The sequence below is a fragment of the Chiloscyllium plagiosum genome, chromosome 15 (assembly GCF_004010195.1).
Source record: "Chiloscyllium plagiosum isolate BGI_BamShark_2017 chromosome 15, ASM401019v2, whole genome shotgun sequence".
Lineage (NCBI taxonomy): Eukaryota > Metazoa > Chordata > Chondrichthyes > Orectolobiformes > Hemiscylliidae > Chiloscyllium > Chiloscyllium plagiosum.
In genome coordinates, this window is record NC_057724.1 from 10,560,766 (window position 1) to 10,579,922 (window position 19,157).

Consider the following 19,157-nt stretch of genomic DNA (forward strand, 5'->3'; position numbering starts at 1 on the left):
TGTACCAAACTTAAACAAATGGATTTATGTTTCTGTTAAATATAACAAATGCAATTTCAGTGGGACACTTTGTGCTTGTTCATTTTCCAGGATGTAATTTTAAGGGCATTTACCCCAGTTTTTTTTCTGAGTGGGATGTCTGGTTTGTGCACTTTAGGTAGTCCATAGAATCTGGGGGTGTTGTTGCTTTCACGTTTCATTCTTTGTAGGTCCGACCTGGTCATCTGTCCGTTTTTTTTGTAGATTCCTCAGTGTGTTGTTTATTCTATTGGTGAGCTGTGGGGTGGGGTCAAACTCCCTCTTTTGGTAGGTGTTGGTATCTGCAAGTAGTTGTTGTGCTTTTTGGATGTACTCTGCTTTGTCCAGGATGACCGTCATTCTGCCTTTGTCTGCTGGTAGTATGATTATGTTCTTATCGTTTCTTAGTGATTTTAGTGCTTCCCTCTCCTTGGTGTTGATGTTATGTGTTTGTCTTTTCCTTGTTATCAGGGATACGATACTTTGTCTCACTGTTGTGTCTCTTCTGTCAGTCCATTGTTCCTGAGTGTGCATTCTAGTGCTGCTAGGAAGTCTGCTGTTTTGGCGTCCCTGTGGTTGTAGTTGAGTCCCTTGGCCAGTATTGTTCTTTCCAACAGCCACTCTCAGACAACAACTCACCAGAACAAAGGACCCGATACCCAGCATGAGCAAAACTAATGTAGTGTACAAAATCCCATGCAAGGACTGCACAAAACACTACGTAGGACAAACAGGAAGACAGCTAACGATCCGCATCCACGAACATCAACTAGCCACGAAATGACACGACCAGCTATCCCTAGTAGCCACACATGCAGACAACAAGCAACATGAATTTGACTGGGATAACACTACCATTATAGGGCAAGCGAAACAAAGAACAGCCAGGGAATTCCTAGAAGCATGGCACTCATCCATAAACTCCATCAACAAACACATCGACCTGGATCCAATATACCGGCCACTACAGCGGACAGCTGAAACTGACAACCGGAAGCGGCAGGGACAGGCCACTATAAATGCCGGAGGAAACACCACAGAAGCGCTTCACAGGAGGCTCCCAAGCACTGAGGATGTCACCTAGACAGGGGACGAAACGGTTGCAACAAAAACTTCTAGCTCGGCGAACAGAACTACAGCAACGAGCACCCGAGCTACAAATCTTCTCACAAATTTTGAACATCATTAATTGTATTTTGGATGAGGAAAAACGTTCACTTGTTGATGCATGTTTGTATGTGGCAAGTGTAAATTAGTTCTTTTGAATATTGATATTACTTTCAAAATATTCCTTGCGTTCAAAAGAACATCCTGTCTGTTTTGGATGGAAGGTGTTTGTTGTAAATATTCGCTTTTAAGGAGCTGAACCTGCAGACCTTTAAATCATACTGCGGTTTTGATCTCAACCTTTTTTAAAATATCTTTTTATTGAAAGATTTTTTAAATATTATAACAAATACAAAATAATACAATTCAAAACCATACAAAACAACAAAAAAATTCAAAAAACCCAAACCGCCATCGTGTACAAATGTATAAATATATTAAAATATATTAAAACCCAACTAACTACTTAACTAAATAATAATATAGCTCAGCAAAACAAAACACTAACTCTCGAATATAGAGAGCGTTACTTTTCACATATTCGTACGTTCACAGTACCGCCTCTCTAGATATTGGACTCGTAAAGTGCAATCGTTACGACTAAATAAAAGCCCTTGTTAGTGTGGCTGACAAATCTGTGTCCAGGTATTTCCAAAAAGGGTTGCCATGTCTTAGAGAAATTCTCAGATTTGTGGTGTACCATGCTTGTAAGAAAATCCAAGGGGATATGCTCCATAACAATCTTACGCCAACCTGACAGGCCCGGGTTTTTGGACACCAACCTAACAAGACATTCTTCTTTGCGCAGAAAGTGAGGATGTTGAAAAGTTTTTTCTTCTGTGCATCTAAAGGAAATGCACCGGGCAGGCCAAGAAGAAATTACACACACAATCCCCTCCATTGCACCTGCCAAAGTGCTCCAGTATGTTTGAAGCCTGCCACAGAGACAATAAGTAAGAGTTCCTGTACTAATTTTACACTTGGGCCATGTTGTAGATACCCCTGGTTTAATTTTTGACATACCGTCTGGAGCCAAGTGAACCCTATGTGTCCTGTTGCAAATTGATATTTTTCTTGTGTTTTCCCAAATATCTTCCCATGCCTCTGAGGAGACCTCCACGCCTAGCGCGCTCTCCTAACCCTGCAAAGCCCGATCGAACTCATCTGAAGGGCCACCCCTCATTTGATGATATAGGTGCTGACTGAAAAGGTACTCTAAGCACTGAGCACCCTCCTCTCTATGTTGGATTTGTACAGATCAGTCATAAGTGTAGTCTTTTTTTGAATTAAATTCCTAACTTGAAAACAATGAAAGAGGTCCCTGCTAGATAGTTCATATCTGATGGCTGATCAAAAGACATCATTGTGTCTCCCTCAAATAAATGACCCATGCAAGACACACCCCTAGCTGCCCAATGTTTGAATCCTGAATCCATCATTCCCAGTTGAAAACCCAGCATACCCATTATAGGTGTAAGAAAAGATGTTTTACCAATATTGCCAATATTCTGCCAAATTGTCCTCCATGCTTTAACAGTAATGCTATCTATTGGGTTATGGCAATATTCCTTAACTGTCCTCATTTTATCCAAAAACAGTAAATTATTAAGGGGGCACTTGGCCTGAGAGGTTTTGATATCTAACCATATTGAAAAAGGGCCCCCACAAACCCAATCACACTCGTAAGATAAACGCGAGCTTCGTTGATTGTTTTTAATGTTCAGGAGATCCACTCCCCAGTTTGTGAGGCAATTGCAGTTTAGCTAATTTAATAAGGGGCTGCTTACAATGCCAAATAAAAGAGCTGAGCCAGCCATTCAGTCTCCTAATGCTTGCTTATCAACTATCAGAGGGAGCATCCTTATAGGGTACAACAAACGGGGGAGAATATTCATTTTAGTAAGAGCTGTCTGACCTAATCATGAGACCGGAAGCGCCTGTCATCTTTGAAGGTCTTGTTTGATTTTGTAAAATAATTGAATAAAATTAGCTTTAAACAACTAAAGAAGAACTGGAGTGATGAATATGCCCAAATGCATAAAACCCCCCAGTGACCACTTAAATGGGTATCGAGATTCTCCCTCAAGATCTAGCACCTTCGTAAGACTACCCATAGGCATTGCCTCTGATTTTGCGAAATTAATCTTGTATCTCAAAAAGGTGTCAAATGATGCATTATATCGGGCGAGGCACCGAAATTGCTAGATTTGACAAAGAAAAATGAGGATATTGTCTGCTTACAACAAAATGTTATGTAAGTTTGATCCCACTTCTAGACCTGATATATTGGCATCCCTATGAATGGCCTCTGCCAACGGTTCAATCACCAATGTAAAATACAATGGCAAAAGGGGACACCCCTGTCAGCTGCCCTTTAAAATGCAACAGTTGCTTGATCGTACCCCATTGGTGATGACTGCAGCGAGGGGGTCACTTGTAGAGAACCTTTACCCATCTCATAAAGGCTTCGCCCAAGCCAAATCGCTCGAGAGTATAAAAAAAATACGGTCACTCAACTCGGTCAAATGTCTTCTCTGCATCTAGAGAAATCTCCAATCTCTGTATTGACTGTTGTTGACATGCTTGAATTCCATTAAGCAGCCCCCTAACATTATTGGAGGATCTGTGACCCTTTATTGAAGCCTGTCTGGCCCTCTTTAACAATAGAAGGCAACACAGTCTCCAGCCTTAATGCAAGAGTTTTACGGAGGATTTTAATGCCAACATATAAGAGAGAATTGGGCCTGTACGAAGCACACATTTGGGACCTTCCCTTTTTTTTAAGAATAAGCGAAATATTGGCCCCTCTTAGAGATGGTGGGAGATGATCATGACTGTATGAGTCATTGAGCATGTTGAGCATCAAGCCTGACAATATGCTTATAAATTCCTTATAAAATTCACTGGGAAGTCCATCAGGATTGGGCATCTTACCATTCTGAAGCTGTTTCACAGCCTCCTGCACCTCTTGCTCTGATAAGGGGGCATTGAAGAGAGACTATTGTTCGGGAGTCACACCTGGGAGCTCCATCTTGGCCCGCCCCTCCTCACAGTCCTCAGATAGGTGTAATTCAGAGTAAAATCTCTGGAATGCCGCATTCATCTTTTTGGAAGCACATGTTAGGTTCCCAGACCCTTCCCTAATTGACATAATGGTTTGAAGGGCACTCCATTTCCTGGCAAGATTCACTAGGCACTTGCCCTATTTGTCACCATGCTCATTTAACCTTTGTTTTGTGAAGGTAAGCTCCACTGTACCTATTGGTTCTTTGCTGTCTTCATGAGCACAGAATTCAATGCAGACCGCAGCGCCGTAATCCACTGCAGCTTGGCCATCAAGGGCCTGTCAAAGTGAGCCTTCTCGGCTGCCTTCAACTGTGCTTCGAGGAGATGCTGTTGCTCACCCTTCTGCTGCTTCCTACTGGCAGAGTAGGAGATAACTAACCCTCTGGCATAGGCTTTGGCAGTTTCCCAAGGGAAGGACGTGCTCCTAACCGAGCCTGAATTAATCTAGGAACACCCTGAATTCTTTAGAGAAATACTCCACTGACTGAATATTCTTAAGGATAAAGGGATCCATATGCCAGTGCCTCGGGCTCACTATAACGTCTTTAATCTTAACCAACAGGTACACTGGAGCATGATCAGAGATGGTAATATTACTAATTGTACATGATGCCATCAAATCCAGGGTTGCCATGGGGATCAGAAAGAAAATCAGTCCTGGTATGACATCTGTGTGGATGGGAAAAAAAAAACGCAAAAGCCCTGCCTGTAGAGTGGAGACACCTCCAGATGTCCATCAACCCTAACTCTACACACAGATCGACTAATTGTTTAGTTTGTACAGAGAATATCGGGGAGCCTTTGGGCAACCTGTCTACTGTGGGTTCCTTAAGACAATTAAAATCTCCCCTGATAATGATATGCCGGAACTCAATACTGATCAGTTTAGAAAATGCATCTACCAGAAATTTGAGGAGAAATTCAAAGCACCCATCCCAACTGTTCCCGACCATAGTTTAGACCAGATTGTTACCAATAAAAAAGTGGAAAAGAAAGTCCTAAACAGACTTCCTCCTTTTATTTAAAGTGAAGTAGACATAGCCAAACAACACTACTATTTGCACATACTAAATTGTTTAGATTAAGTTAATTTTTGTCCACAAAGTCTCTTGCTTTCTCCGACATGTCAAAGAGATGTACAGATCCATCTAAGTGTTCCGAAGCACCGCTAGATACCTGAAAGACTACTGCATCCCAAGCTCCCTCAGTCTTGTCTTGGCGCCATCATAGGATTTTCTTTTCCTGATCACTGCCACTGAGAAGTCCTGGAAGAGCATGATCTTAGAGCCCTCATAATCTAGGGCCTTCGGATTCTTCCCCGGGATCCTGGAAGCTTCGACGAATGTCGTCTTATCTCTGTGGTGATGAAACTGCATCAAGACAGGATGAGGACATTGATCCAACCTGACCTCCATGCTGAGACCCAGTGAGCCCCCTCAATCTGCAAGCTTCTCATTCCAGCCTGCAAGTTAAGGAATTTTGGCAACCAGCCCTAATAAATTTCACCGGTCTCTCACTTTCCTTACCCTCCAGCAGACCGACAATCTGAATATTTTTTTCTCCAGATCCTGTTCTTGAGGTCATCAACCTGGTCAAGCAAATTATGGACCTGCGTCTCCAGGGCCCAGATTTTATCCTTGGAGGAATCAGTATTAGCTTCCACCAATGTGACTGTGTTCTACCTCATCTGTCCTTTTCTCCATGTCTCCCAGCTGCTGTTCATGGTTCTGCAGCATGATAGAGATTGGGGCCAGCTTCTCCTCTATCTGCTTGCCCAACATCTCATGAGATTTCATGAGCTCCTTTAACAGGACCTTGTAGGAAAAAGACTCTGAGGATCCTGCAGGCTGGACCTGGCCTTGGATGTACCTCCTCCCTTCTTTGGCAACCCTGGCCGGTGAGGTAAGTTGCTCTCTGACAGTTTCCTGGGACACCACAACCTTTCCAGAGACCCAGGGTATTACAGTAGTCCGGGTAGGGCGGGTTAAAACTTCGCCCTGCCTGCGCTGCGGTGCGGAGCTCTGCAACGTGAGCTTCCTAGATTGCCGCCATCTTGGATCCCCCGATCTCAACCTTTTAACCAATGCTTCTGAGAAAGTTTAGTAACTTTCACAAGTTCTGCTTTAAATATAAAGAAATATTTCAAGGATTTACAATGCACAAGCAAACCTAAACCGTGTTCGTGCTCCACGTAAGTTTTCTTCCACATTTCTTCTTCAAATGTGACCTTTATTTATTTCTGTCTCAAGTGCAAATTATTTGGAAACTGGCTGAACAACAAATGACAGACAGAGTAAGATTAATGTGAAGGTACTGTATTTGTTAGGATATTCTTCCATCCATTCTGAGGCCTGAACTATTCACCCCAGTGTTTACTACTGACTTAGATAATAGAATAGAAAGCCATTTATCCAAGTTTGTTGGTGATACAAGGCTGGGTGGCTTTATAAATATTGTAGATGGGAGCTTAACGTTATAAAGAGATTTTGTTCAGTTAATGTATGGGCAAAGTTGTGGCGAACATATTTTAATGTAGGCAAATATATGTTCATCCACTTTGAATGTATGAAATTTGAAACTACATACTTGCTATGAGGTGAGAAACTATAAACTGTGGCTGTCCAGTAAGGCTTTGAAGTCCAGGTATAAGGGCCATTAAAATATTATGAACAAATACAGAAAGTAGCTTTAATGTTAGAGTCTAGTCTTTATGCAATGAACTGAGGAAGCACTTTTCCCTAAGGCTGATGGCAATTTTGAAGCCTCTTTCATAAAGCCTCTAATGCTTTATCCGTAGAAATTTTCAAAATTGTGATCACTAGATTTTGGTTGCTGTGGAGTACAGAAGATTGTGAAGCATAGCCCTAAACTTTATTTGACTAGTTGATGATTCTTGAAAATGCTGCAGATGATGCTACTGAAATTATTTCAGCTCATGTTTTAAATTTCAATTTTTCATCAAAATTATAACCTTTTGCACATTTCTGTGATCAGGTCTTTCTGGTTCGAAAGGCAGTTGGCCCTGATGCTGGACAGTTGTATGCAATGAAAGTACTGAAGAAAGCAACGCTAAAAGGCAAGTCTGTCTTAACTGCTTATTTCAAATTTTAAGTTCAAACTGTTAGTTTCCCATCCTGAATTAAGGAGGATGAGAAACACATTTTATAATACAAAATCGGAACACCGCAAATACTGAGAAGCTGGAGATACTGAGGTCAGACAGTCAAAGTTAATAGTTCAGGTCAATTAACTGAGAATTTTCTATTTTCTTTTCCACCATTTGTGCTTTATCCTCTTTTTTTGAATTGTAGTGTTACATGAATGGGCTTTAATATATTTTAAATCCTTAATATATGACCATTTATAAAAAAAACTTTGAGAAAGTATTGCTGAAGTCACATTTGATTTTGTAAAAAGGCCTTCAAGTTTTCAACAGGTTTAACTAACTGGTCATTCATAAAATTCAAATAATAGAGCCATGATGCATATTGCATCCAACCAAAAGGCCTGTGTGAAATGAATTTTAACAGATGGCAATTGCCAGATTGTTTAGCTGAGCTACTTCTAATAAACATTTGACATTGTTTCAGTCTTGGTTGTAAATGTTATATCACTCATTTGGCGTGGGAATTTGAACTGGCAAGGCTTTCAGGTCTCTGCTTGCAGATATGGTAACAATGGTACCAAGTGCTTTGAGTACATTGAAGTGCCATTTTCCCTGGGAGGTAAGCAAGCTTGATGTGCCAGAAATTAAACATTGAGCCATAAAGGTGTACAGCACGGAAACAAACCCTTTGGTCCAACTCATCCATACCAACCAGATATCCTCACCTAATCTAGTCCCATTTGCCAGCACTTGGCCCATATCCGTCTAAAGCCTTTGTATCCATATACCCATCAAGATGCCTTTTAAATGTAATTGTGCCAGCCTCCCCCACTTCCTCTGGCAGCTCATTCCATTTGTGCAGCACCCTCTGTGTGAAAAAGTTGCCCCTTAAGTCCCTTTTATATCTTTTTCCCCCCCTCACCCTAAACCTATGCTCTCCCATTCTGGACACCCCCATCCCAGAAATTTTATAAACATCTGTAAGGTCACCCCTCTGGCTCCGACACTCCAGGGAAAACAGCCCCAGCCTATTCAGTCTCTCCCGATAGCTCAAATCCTCCAACCCTGGCAACATCCTTGTAAATCTTTTGTGAATCCTTTCAAGTTTCACAACATCCTTCTGATAGGTAGGAGGCCAGCATTGTACACAATATTTCAAAAGTGGCCTAACCAATGTCTGGTACAGCCACAACATGACCTCCCAACTCCTATACTCAATGCTCTGTCTAATAAAGAAAAGCATACTGTGTTGAGTTTGCACATTCTCCCCGTGTCTGCGTGGGTTTCCTCCGGATGCTACGGTTTCCTTCCACAGTCCAAAGATGTGCAGGTCAGGTGAATTGGCCGTGCTAAATTGCCCCTAGTGTTAGGTGTATTAATCAGGGGTAAATATCGGGTTGGGGAATGGGTCTGGGTGGGTTACCCTTCGGAGGGTCGGTGTGGACTTGTTGGGCCAAAGGGCCTGTTTCCACACTGTAGGGAATCTAATCTAATCTAATCTAATCTAAAATGACTAAAAACATTGGACTCCGCAACGATCCTTGTGGCACACCAGTCCAGTCTGAAAAACAGCTCTCCATCACCACCTTCTATCTTCTACCTTCAAGCCAGTTCTGTATCCAAGTGGCTAGTTCTCCCTGTATTACATGAAATCTAACCTTGCGAACCAGTCAGTCATGGGGAACCTTGTCAACTGCCTTACTGATGTCCATATAGATCACATCCACCGCTCTGCCCTCATCAATCCTCTTTGTTACCTCTTCAAAAAACTGAATCAAGTTGGTGAGATTTCCCACGCACAAAGCCATGTTGACTATCCCTAATCAATCCTTGCCATTCCAAGTCCATGTAAATCCTGTCCCTCAGGATTCCCTCCAACAACTGCCATTGTTAGGCTCATCCTGGATGTTTGGCAAAGATATGTTTTTGAATGATCAGATCCTCATTTGTGCCATTCCAAGGTGTCTAACTGTAAGCTTTCAACAATTTTCCCACCAGTTAGTTTGGACATTAGATTTTTGTATCCCTCAGAAATGGAAAAGAAAATCTAGGGAAGTATCAGCCTTTAATTCCTGAAAACCAGCTTTGCAACCAAGTGCAAGTTCTGATGAAAGGTAAATGACCTAAACCACTAACTTGGCTTAACTTGAATATTTACAGCATTTAAAAAAAAAATTCAGTTTTCCAGCATCTTCAGAATGTTGCTTTTATTTTAATGAGCATAATTAATACACTTGAGTTTTTAGGTAAATTATTTGGTCTGTATATTTGGGTAAGGAGCCAAATCACCTAAGAATCAATGTCCTTGGTTTACTTTTTCCTTTATTTGTATGAAATAAGTATCTTTATATAGTCTAGTTCCTTTTGGGAAAGGGCAGGGTAGTTAGCTTCATACAGCCAGCAGTAGTTGAAGAACTAAAATTTGTGCAGGTTGAAGGAATGTTCTCATCCCAGGTGATTTTGGTAGATTTATGAACTTTCTACATTTCCTTTCAGTGATGATTGTGTTTGTTTATTTTCAGTACGGGATCGTGTCCGAACAAAAATGGAACGAGATATTCTAGTCGAAGTAAATCATCCATTTATTGTTAAATTACACTATGGCAAGTATTAAATTTGACTCATGTTAAATTATTTTGATACTTCTAACTTAGTTTTTATAAATTCAAAAGGCATCTGGATGGGTACATGAATAGGAAGGATTTAAAGGGATATGGGCCAAATGCTGGCAAATAGGACTAGATTTATGTAGCATATCTGGTCAGCATGGACGAGTTGGACCGAAGGGTCTGTTTCCATGATGTATATCTCTGTCTCTAGATTATTTTATTCTGTTGTATTTTAGACAATATATAGATTCACTACTTTAATTTTCCATTACAGTAGTATACTTTAACTATTATCTAAGAATATTTTGTACTGATAGAGTACCTGTAGAGGCTGATATTTCAAAAAAGAAACTTGAACTTTCAGCTGATAGATCATACAAGGTTTTACATTTTGAGACATTTACTATTATAAGCAGACTTAGTAGCATTAGCTAAGTACTGTTGTACATTTATATTTGCTAAGCTACTAAACAGAAAAAAAAATAATTTCACAGGCACACTGTCTCTGAAATAATCGTTCATTTTTTTCCTGGACCCAGCCCAAATTTATTAGCTTCTGACAATTTACTTTTGATCCTTACATTTCTGGTCAGATAACGTTTAGTCCCAGAGTTGTCTTTCACAGTAAATGTTTTTCCTCGAAATTCTCCCTCGAGAGCAAGATAAGCAAATCCTTATGCGTTTAATATTTTCAATCTGATTGCAATCTCCTACCTTCATTCCTACATGCATGGACACTTTCAACTCTTGGCTGTGTCCCCTCTCTCCTGGATCCTAACAGACTAGCTTGCCTGAGCTTCAAGAATATCTTGAGAAACTGTGATCCTCTCAAACTCCATTTCTTATTCATGTGTAATATATGGGTCTTGAATCCAGTTTTAACTTGTTAGCTATCATAGAGATGTCAACTTTCTCATATCTGGGAAGCAAACAGAGTTTACAGTATTGTTCACAAATTGATTCTGAATACCTTCTGAGAACTTTGGAAATTTGCTGTCTGACCACTGTAAACACAGATGCTGCTGTCATTGTCTTTGAGCTTGAATAACCTACAACTTTCTTCCTTTTAGTTTTAACAGACTGTTTTAGGCAGATATTTGAACAGGTGACATTTTAACTCAACTTTGTCCCAGATTAAAGACCATCTCAAAGTATAACAAAGTCATAAACCTCATATTTGACACAGTACTTTTTCAATGCTGTCAATAGTTAGCCATGCATTTGTGTGATACAGCAATAATCCCCTAATGTAACAATGCAGCGTGACAAGGAAGTTAAAATGCAAAGAGTGAAAGGTTTAGTGGTTGCTAATGGAAATGTGACAGGTGGCAGAATTAATTTGCTTTGTGTGTCTGTTATTATTTGAGTGAAATATTATATCATTATTTTGAGAAAGTAGAAGAAAATGGTATATTTATGAATGATAGTTTAAATTATGTGCTTGCCTATGGTCTTTGGACAATCACATGAACTTTGGTGTACTATCAGTCCCCTCATTGGTGAATAAATCGGCTGCTCAAGGATGTGCTGCTTAAGTCTCAACACTTCTGACCCAAAATACACCCGCAACTAATTAATCAAAATTAGTTGAATAGTTTTTTTTTGCGGCATAGCCCATGAAAGATGGGGCCATTTTAATTAAGAAATGTAAATAATGTTTGTGATCTTTTATTCTAGTTTAAGATCTGTGGAAGCTGATCCCACTCAGAAATCTAGGCTCATCTCCAAAATAAGTTTGCTAACTGTAGTGGTTAACAGGCCTTCTAGGTAGCTTTAGATTCAAGCTGGTTCTTTTGCCCACAGGACACTAATACACAATTTCAAAATTTTTGAATGTTATTTTGAACTTAATAAAGCTGATAACTGTACGCTGATAGAAGGAGAAAATTGTGTTCTTTGAGTAATTTTCAGGAATTTATCTTAAAGGAGGTGACAGCACATTGTGATTAAAAATGCAAATTTTGTGCTAAGCCAGTATTCAGTTGTATTAATCAAAGTTACCATTTTATATCGAGGAATATTGTAGAGTAACATCTAAAGAAAAAAATTGTGAAAGATTATAGCCTGATTGTGATGATTTTGGCAGATTATGCATCTGGCAAGGTGGAAATTAGATGGAAAGAAACTTGATTAAGAAATACTGCTTGAAACTAGCACAGTCTCTTTGATTACACTCAGTGGGAATGCTGTCCCCGTATTTTACTTTATCTTATATAGTTGCTGCTTCCATGCTCAGACTATCTTTTGTCTACAGAATTTTGTTTCTAGCAAGTTGTTTGTACCTTAAGTTTGATACCCACAAAAAGTTGAGTGTAAATCACAGCAGGTATTGGGGTCAAAATAGTTTGTAAGAAAAGGAAGATAACAAAAAAATTATAAAGAAGTAGTCTTGGATAGATTGTTGGTACTTAAAACATGACACAGATGCATCTTAGGATTTTGAAGGAAGTGAAAGTAGAAATTGCAGGGGTAGTAGCCACAATCTTACAGTCTTCCCCAGTCTTTGGAAAGATGACAAAACACTGGACAGAATTGAAATCATTATGGACCTCATTCCAGAAAGGTTGTAAGGATAATCAAGCAATTACAGACCAGTTAGTTTAAATTCAGTGGTAGGGAAACTTATAGAAACAATTACTCAGGGTAGAATTAGTAGTGGAGATTGAAAAGGTGGGTTTATTCAGAATAGTCTGCAAGATTTCTTATCAGGGCGTTTAGAAGAATAGTAATGGTGCACATCTTTTTATACTGTATGAGGAGAGTATGCTGCTTGGATGGCAAGTGGACTGTGATTGATGGAGGCATTGCTGTAGAAAATGCACCAGAGAGATGGTTGACTGTTAATGGCCTAACTTTGTTTGAATTTAAACCAGATAGATTGTTGTTAACAAATTGCCCAAGGAATAAACCAGAGACTCGTTTTGTTAAGTTTGAACTGGTATTATGTGTGTGCGTATTCTTCCTGCCCACAAGGACCAGGATGCATAGAACTAAAAGTTACTCTGACAATCAATTTAGAATTGTAAGTCACTTTGGCAGAGTGGCACACTTACATGTACTGGAGCTATATATATATTAGCACATATATGTTTGTTCTTTGTAGACAAAATAAAAATATACAGACAGTGCACCGGTTTCAATTTTGCAAAATAGGTGACTGCAATTCTTTGGTTCATTGGATTCCGATATGATTGACCTGGTGTGTGATAAGTTGAGGTTAGTTTTGTAGTTATCTAGGATTTAGACTAGATTATGACATCTAACCTTTCCTGAGTAATTGGTTACTTAATTGCTGTTCGATTTGCCGATTTTAAGTAGGCAGCTGGAAACTGAATAGTTTTGGCCCCTTATCCAAGGAAAGATACACTGGCATTAGAGGCACCCCAGAGAAGATTCACTAGGTTGATTTTGGGCACTAGGTATTTTCTGATGACGTGATGTTGAATAGGTTGGGCTGGCATTCATTAGAGTTTAGAATAATGAGACACCCATTGAAACAAAGAAAATTCTTATGGGGCTTAAAAGGGTTAATGTGGAGAGGTTGTTTCCCTTTGTGGCAGAGTGTGGGATAACTGGTTATATATTTGGCAAATAAGGTCACCAAGTTAGAAGAGAAATACAGAGAAGTTCCCTCAGTAGTGAATCTGTGATATTGTTTACTGCTGTTGAGGCTGGGTTACTTAGTATATTCAATGCTGAGAAAGACAGATTTTTAATCAGTGAGAGCATTGAGGATTATGGAAAAAAGGCTTGAAAGTTGAGTTGGGAATTATCTCATCAGCCATCTTCTCAGTAAACAGAATGGCAGGCTTGGTGGACAAAATGGTCCACTTAGGCTCTTATGTCTTCCGGTCTTAGTGCTGACCTCTTAGCCGTACTATTTCTGAAGTCCACCCAAACTGACTCGCCACCTTGATGTTTCAAGTTAAGGCTATCTTTCAGTACTGAGTTATAGGCACCTTAAGTAACTGAACAAACCAACCCCTTTTTCTTGAGTCATGTTAAGTACCCCAATCAACATTCAGATCCCACCCTTTGTCATTTACAGCCATGTTGCTAATGCTCATTAGGTCATCATGATATCATCTATCCAAAGAAATCTAAACACATAAATAGAAAGTGGGGCATACCACCAGCGCTTCACCGGAGGCTCACTGATGATGTTACCTTGTATGATGATGAAGTATCTGGAAACAAACCTTCCAGCTCAGTGCATTCATAATCCTTTCTCTGCTGATGCACTCTTTGTATGTTTTGCCACTTCCTACCACATTCTGCTAAGTTTCCAAATTGCTCCCCTGCTTCATTATTCTATTGTTTGTGTTTATATGCCACATTTCCACTTACTTAATTGTTTCCCCTCACTATTTAGTTCAGTAACCTCTCCCCTGCACTAGGTATGTTTTTCCCAGACATTGGTCCCTGCACTGTTCAGATGTACAGCTGAACTACCTGACAGCTTTCACTTTCTCCAGTTCTGGTTCCTGTACCCAAGCAATCTTTCAACAGATCTAAGGGTCTTGCAGCCTGTCTGAATGTAAACAGTGGCTACAAGAGTGAATGAACAAACTGACCATGGTAATGAGGTACTGGAAGCTGTTAATGCAAGGGCGTTAGCCAGAATGTATTGATAGAAGGAAGACAATATGGTTGACGGATGGATAGCTTAGCAACAACTTTTCATTCTGTCTTGAGCTGCTCTCTTTCTGTGCTGTATACATCTTTGGATTATAAAATTTGTTTATTTTGGATGAAAATGCACTTTTTTGTTTAATCACTCAGAATCTAATGCAGTACTTTTTTTTCTTGAAAAAGAAACCTTTCACTCGGCTAGTGAATCCAGTTTTTGCATGTTGCACATGTCAGAGGCTCCCAATTCTCCCATTTTTCAATCTTTTTGTGCTGTTAGAAACTTTTGCAGGTTGTAGATTACATCTGGTGCTCCTTGCATTCAAGCAACACAGATCTCAGCTTGGTTATCAACCTGTTGCTGGTATAGTATGGTTCCAAAACTTATGCTTTTCACTCATTTCACTAATTTTTGCTTCAGCCTTTCAGACTGAAGGGAAACTTTATCTAATTTTGGATTTCCTCAGGGGAGGGGATGTATTTACACGCTTATCCAAAGAGGTAAGATATCAGATATCATTTTCACATAACTGTTGATGTGAAAGTAAATTCAAGTTTTAAGGAAAATGATGAAAGAAAATAAAACATGCTGACAGTCCTCCGGTATTCCATCGTAACCCGATACATTTGTCATCCGAGAGAGAGTAAATTGCAAGTGTCCATAATGGAACAAACCTAATAGAAGGAAGGATGTCAAAATAATTTTCTTCCTTGTTAATTTACCATCCGTCGTAATTTGAGACTGTCCCAAACAAAAACGTACGATTTTCAAATCTAGTTTTGTTCAGTTAGCTTTAACCTTCATACTGCTGTGTCTCTAATGCTTCAGTTATGAGAGTATGTTTAGCCTGATGATTTGTTTGTATTTGTAGCATCATCAATAAATTGCACGTCAATGCTTTTTTGGTTTGGTCTGTATTTAGTGAAAAATTGGATATCTCTTCAAAATTAATATTTGTAAAAACAGCATTATGATTATTTTAGTAAATATACCTCCTGTCTGTGCAGGTTATTGTACTGACGTCATAGAATTGATAAAATAATACAGTTCCTCATATAGGTCATGTTTACTGAGGAAGATGTCAAGTTCTACCTCGCAGAATTGGCCCTTGCTTTGGATCATCTACACAGTTTGGGAATAGTGTACAGAGATCTAAAGCCAGAAAAGTAAATCCTTTATTTTCTTCTGGATTTATATTACATATTTATCCATTATGCATTTTATGAATATTTAAATTATAATCTTAAATAGTTAATCATTTTTTTAAATGCCATGTTTACATTGCTAATTAGAACTAGTTGAATTTTATATTAACCTTATTTCACAGAATTTTTATAATGGTTTGAAATACCTTCTGAAAATTTGTGATAATGTTTTGCACAAAATTAATATAAATTACTAGCATACTTTAAAAACAAATGCTCATTTTCTTTGTAAATATTCTTTATAATTGTAAATAATTTTTGTAAGAATTCATTAAAACTTATGTACATTGGAGAATGTGAATTTTAATTTCAGCATTTTACTTGATGAAGGAGGACATATCAAGTTAACAGGTAGGTGCATTCACCACCCAGTGCATTAACTATGTAGATAATTATTTTATGTATGAACAAGGTTGTTTTGTCAATCTTTAATATAATTCTGTGACTTTTAAAGAAAAGCAGACTTAGAATTTGCTTGGACTTGCAAGTATAATGGCTAGGTTTGCTGTTCTGAGCCTGTCTTTTGCTCAGGTAGTTGAATTCTAACCAAAGCATTTTTTTTTTGTGCAAAATGGTGGAAATATTTGTTGCCTTTCAGTCAAAAGCCTAATTGGCAAATGTTGGATGGAGTCCAGACGGCTGCCAGCAAATGATCTGCAACAATATTTGAGAGTTATCTTATTGCTTAGTTTTCCTTCCTTAGTGATATAATGATGATCCCTTTCTTGTCATTCAGTAAATGATGAATAAAACAGCATCTTCTTTTAGATTATTTCACTTACATTAAAAGTGAGATTAAAAGAAATGCAATATAAACACACTAACAACAGAAAATAAATTGTATTCGCAACAAATTCATGTAATTAATCTTTCTTATAGTCAACCTCGAGCCCGAACATAATAGTGAATGATAGAAGTCACTGTGTTTGTATTTTGTTAAAAATTCTCTTGAATATTTTGAGAACATTAAAGTAAGGATCTGAAGTCCTGTGCATCTCACCTACTCAGCCTTCAATTGTCTTCGAAATACCCGGAAGCATGATTGGTTATGGATTAACCTTCATTTGTTAGACCATTCCAATGCTTTATTTCCCCACTGTTATTTTGAACAAATTACTCCAGAAAAAGTCACTGTAGCAAGTGGCTTTTCTGTAAATTGAAGCTAGGTTCATAGTTCACTTTGTTTCATGCTGAATTGGATCCATCCACTTTGTTTCATGCTGATAAGGCAAAAATGTTATTTAGATGTAAAATGTAGTCTAAAATGTAATTAAAATTTGCAGTACAAAATGACTTTATAAAATAAAGTTGAAGTTGTTTTAAGAAATTAGTACCGTACATATACAGAATTATTTTTATGAACAGCCTTTAATGTATTTAATTTTGTACATCCAAATGATTGCCCACTTCTTGGAGTAGGATTTCTCAGATTAGTTTAGGCATTGTCACCTAAATGGCTACACGTGCAAGTTATAGCTTTTAATTTGAATCTTAATTAAAGCTCAACTTAATAAAACTAAAGATTGTAATAGTGTAGCCATTTAAAGAAATACAGTGTTCCAACAGAACTTTTGATGTATTCGCGTCCTGACCTGAATAAAATTCTGATTCAACTAATACACATTTGTGTTGGTTCTGATAAACCTATTTATTGATAGAAATGGGAAGTAACACCATTAACATGAAAGCTTGGTGGTTAATCACGAGTTCTTTTCCAAAACTATTAGAACTGATTATTTATTTATTATTTTTTGGTCAGTTGGGATGTCTGATGTGCACAAATGTTTATTATGTGTAAAACTTAAAATTATCCTCATGAGATTCAGTCCAGGACTTAGTATTAATAATACTAAATTGTGAGCAGTTTACTTTACAATGGAACTTAATCCTGGATTAGAATCAGTGGTAGAGAAACTTTTGAAAGAAATGGTGAAGCAGAAAAATCGCCTCCATTTAGAGAGGCATGGTTTGTTCAGGAATAGTCAGCATGGCTTTGTCAAAGGGAGGTTATGCCTAACACATCAAGTGGAATTTTTGAGGAGGTGACCATGTGTTTGGATGAAAGTACATGGAGCATAGAACAGTACAGCACAAAGAACAGGCCCTTCGGCCCACATATCATGATGGCATTCTAAACTAATCCCATCTGCCTGCACATGGCCTGAGTCTAGCTACTCCCTTCTGGTTCATGGGTATGCCTAAATGCCTCTTAAACACTGCTATCATCTCTGCTTCTACCCCTGGCAGCATGTTCCAAGCGCTCACTGCCTTTTGTAAAAGGAAAACTTTCTTTCCACATCTTTAACTGTTTCCCCTCTCAACTTAAACCCTATGCCCTTTTGTATTTGACATTTCCACCCTGGGAAAAAGACTCTGACTATCCACCCTAGTCATACCTTTCATAATCTTATATACTTCTATCAGGTCACCAACACTCCCCTCCCCGCCCCCCCCCGAGCTTCCAAATGCTCAAATGCAAACAATCCAAATTTGTCCAATCTATCCGTATAGCTAATGCACTCCAAACCAGGCAACATCCTGGTAAATGTCTTTTGCTCCTCTACAAGGCATCCACATCCTTCCTATTGTGTGGCGACCGGAACGGCACGCAGTACTCCAAATGTGGCCTAACTAAAATCTAATGCAACTGCAGCATGACTTGCCAACTTTTATACTCAATACCATGATCAATGAAGACAAACGCACCATACACCTTCTTTGCCACCTTATTCACTTGTGTTGCCACTTTCAGGGAGTTATGGACTTGCAGCTCAAGATCCTGCTGTTTATCAATGCTTTAAAAAGTCCTGCCATTTACTGTATACATTCCTCTTGCATTTGACTTCATGGGTGCGACCTAAGTACAGCTTGGAAGGGTACCTTGAAATTTCGGGCTGTTGGAGTAATTTATATGGATTTCAGCAAGACATTTTGACAAGGCCCCACGTGGCAAACTGATAAACAAGGTCAAATCCCATTGAATCCAGAGTAACTTGGATAAATGACAGAAGGCAGAGGGTGATAGTATTTTGTGTGACTGGAGCCCTTGACCATGACCTGATCTCCCAGACCAACCACAATCTCATCACCTTAGGGGATCTCTATTCCACAACCTCCAACCTCATACTCCTTGAACCCCCCCATTGCCAGTTTCTCCCTATTACCCAAAATTCACAAGGATTGGTGCTGGGTCCCTTAGTATTTATGATATTCAAAAATGATGTAGATGAGAATGTGAGGATGATAAGTAAGTTTGCGATGATATAGAGTTTGGCAGGGTAGTTGACAGTGAGGAGAGAAGTGTGAGGTTATTGGAGGGTATAAATGGATTGGTCAGATGGGCTGTGAGGCAGCAGTGCTAACCACTGTGCCACCGTGTCGCCCACAATATAGAGATATAGAGTTTGGCAGGGTAG

The 19,157-nt window shown here is 39.0% G+C and overlaps 1 protein-coding gene across 4 annotated transcripts in view; it reads left to right on the forward strand.

The window, feature by feature from the left end:
- Window positions 1–19,157, forward strand: part of rps6kal (ribosomal protein S6 kinase a, like) — a 132,959-nt gene that overhangs the window by 66,892 nt on the left and 46,910 nt on the right. For 3 of the 4 annotated variants that reach the window (XM_043704418.1, XM_043704419.1, XM_043704421.1), the window contains exons 3-7: window positions 7,186–7,267; window positions 9,820–9,900; window positions 14,957–15,036; window positions 15,596–15,702; window positions 16,055–16,092. In XM_043704418.1, coding sequence (XP_043560353.1) covers window positions 7,186–7,267; window positions 9,820–9,900; window positions 14,957–15,036; window positions 15,596–15,702; window positions 16,055–16,092 — 388 coding nt within the window. Of the gene's footprint in view, window positions 1–7,185; window positions 7,268–9,819; window positions 9,901–14,956; window positions 15,037–15,595; window positions 15,703–16,054; window positions 16,093–19,157 lie in introns of those variants that run through there. The other variant, XM_043704422.1, reaches the window with a different exon arrangement.